Genomic DNA, 2,676 nt, shown 5'->3' on the forward strand with positions numbered 1-2,676 from the left:
TTTAATTTAATTTTCAATGGCACCTTAGATGATTCTCTTATTAATTTCAAATCATTAATTAATAAGGAAAACAATTTATTCGCTAATCCTTCACAAATTATAAAAAATATAAAAAATTATATGTATTTTTTATTAAATTTGTGATATATCGATATTAGACGTATCTGATCTCATGAATTTTATATTATTTTATTAAATATTTTGATGGTCCGAATTCGTGACATAAGACAGATTAATTTATTAAATTACTTAAATTAATTTTATTTTTCAGGATAAAAGTATTTAAAATAATTTGAAATTAGTTATATAATTTTGCAATTTTAGAGATATTTTTCGCTTTAAAAATACTTTTCAATTTCACTTTTAAAATAGTTAATCTTGCCTAAGCAAAGTAATTATTAGAATATAGCATATATGAGTCGATTGACATGCAGATATGAGCTATGTCACAAATGGATATTTGGAGACTACCCTAGATTGGGTGCCAGGAATTAAAGAAATTCGATTGAGGGATATGCCCAGCTTCCTCAGAACCACAGACCTAAAAGATATTATGCTTGATTTCTTCATAGGAGAGTGTGCACGAGCTCACAAAGCTTCAGCAATAGTAATGAACACATTTGATGCTTTGGAGCATGATGTTTTGGAAGCATGTTCTTCCATTGATAACATGCCTCCTATTTATCCCATTGGTCCCTTGAATTTTCAACTGAACCACTTCAACAACGAGCACTTAAACAAAATTTCATCCAACCTTTGGAAAGAGGATCTAGAGTGTCTTGAATGGCTAGACAAACAAGAGCCCAATTCAGTTGTGTATGTGAACTTTGGTAGCATCACAACTATGACCAATGAAAACTTAATAGAGTTTGCTTGGGGACTTGCCAATAGCAACAAAAAATTCTTTTGGGTAATTAGGCCAGATCTTGTGGCTGGTGAAAATGCTGTGTTACCTCCTGAATTTTTGGAAGTGACAAAAATTAGAGGCATGTTATCAAATTGGTGTCCCCAAGAACAAGTTTTGGCTCACCCTTCAATTGGGGTGTTTTTGACACATAGTGGTTGGAACTCAACATTGGAAAGTGTGTGTGGTGGTGTGCCCATGATATGTTGGCCCTTCTTTGCTGAGCAACAAACCAATTGTAGGTTTTGTAATAAGGAGTGGGGAAATGGGTTGGAGATAGAATATGTTAGCAGGGAGAAAATTGAGAGCCTTGTGAGGGAGTCAATGGATGGAGAGAAGGGTCAAGATATGAGACAAAAGGCTTTGCAATGGAAGAAATTAGCCAAGGATGCTGCTTCTGCCCCGGATGGATCCTCATTTCAGAATCTAGAGAAGGTGCTTCATCAAGTTCTATTGAACAATTTCACTACTACAAAGTAGCTAGTTTTTTTCTTTATTTTATGCATAATGTGTTTAGCTCTACCTATATATGAATGCGGGCACAGATAATTTTACATACATATGTTGTATTACATCTATTATATGTACTTATCATTGCCATCTTTTCTGAACTCCTAAATAGGGATGTTCAAATCCAAACCAATTTAAAATTAAACCGCTCATCTAATTTAATTTAAACTAAAAATTGATTAAAATTGTATTAATTTAAATTTGATTGGATTATATTTTTTGTAAACCGCATTGATTGAATCGGATTTCGAATCTATTATTTTATTATTTACAATTTTACTTATAATATATTCAATTTGTTATAGATTTTTATATTATTCATGTATTATTATTATTTAATAAATATTTTATATTCAAAATATGATTTATTTATTTATTTTAACTAATTTATAATTTTATTTCTATTGTTATGTTATTATTGGTTTTTCAAGATATTGTTGAGACTTATTATGTCATTGTTAGTTATTTAAAATTTGATGTTGAGACTTGTTATACATATTTAATTATTTTAATTTATAAAACCACAAATCCAATCCAAACTGCTTGAAAGTGGATAGGTGGATCGGATTTTTTACAAAAAAAAAAAATCATCCAATCAAAATCGCACCGCAAGTAAAATTAGTGTTCGGATTGGATGAGTCTTCTACTTAAAATTGACCCAAACCGCACCGCGAACACTCCTACCGTATACGCGGTTCTTGTACAGGGCTGAGGCGGTCTCGCGCCAACCACATCAGGATTGACGACTGACGCCAGAGATCTATTAGCGCGTCTTTTCCACTTTACTGAGACTGCTGAGTTAAATTGGGTCGGATTTTTTTTAAATATCATCAAATCTAAACCACACTACAAATAAAATTGGTGTTCAAATTAGATAAATTTTTAACTCAAAACTGATCCAAATCGCACGATAAACACCCGTACTCCTTAGAACATGCATAGCTGGTCAAGTATTGAAATAATAAGGTTGTACTTAGATGGTATTATATGTGAGTTTTCTTTATTTAGTAATCAAATGTGAAGGTGGATGTTGTTGTGTCCGTTTGGAAGAAGGTTTTTGTATTTGTGTTTTCTTTTTTCGAAACGTAATTTTTATTTAGTTTTCAAAGGCAAAAATTAGAGTTGTTCATGGATTGGATTTAGTCATATTAAAAGAGGGAATAGAAGAGTTGAATTGGGTTAGAATAATCTTTGTCAATCACTATTTCCTCGTATGAAGACAAATAAATAAAATAATAAAACTGTGTTTGGTTAGTTTATAC

At 31.3% G+C, this 2,676-nt stretch overlaps 1 protein-coding gene across 1 annotated transcript in view; it reads left to right on the top strand.

Moving 5' to 3' along the window:
* LOC107605437 (7-deoxyloganetin glucosyltransferase) overlaps positions 1–1,506 on the top strand; it is a 3,047-nt gene extending 1,541 nt beyond the window's left edge. Inside the window, exon 2 of the mRNA XM_016307318.2 lies at positions 435–1,506. Within this exon, the coding sequence (XP_016162804.1) occupies positions 435–1,384 (950 nt within the window). The 3' untranslated portion in view covers positions 1,385–1,506. The remainder of the gene's footprint in view (positions 1–434) is intronic.

Source organism: Arachis ipaensis, chromosome B06 (assembly GCF_000816755.2).
Source record: "Arachis ipaensis cultivar K30076 chromosome B06, Araip1.1, whole genome shotgun sequence".
Taxonomy (NCBI): domain Eukaryota; kingdom Viridiplantae; phylum Streptophyta; class Magnoliopsida; order Fabales; family Fabaceae; genus Arachis; species Arachis ipaensis.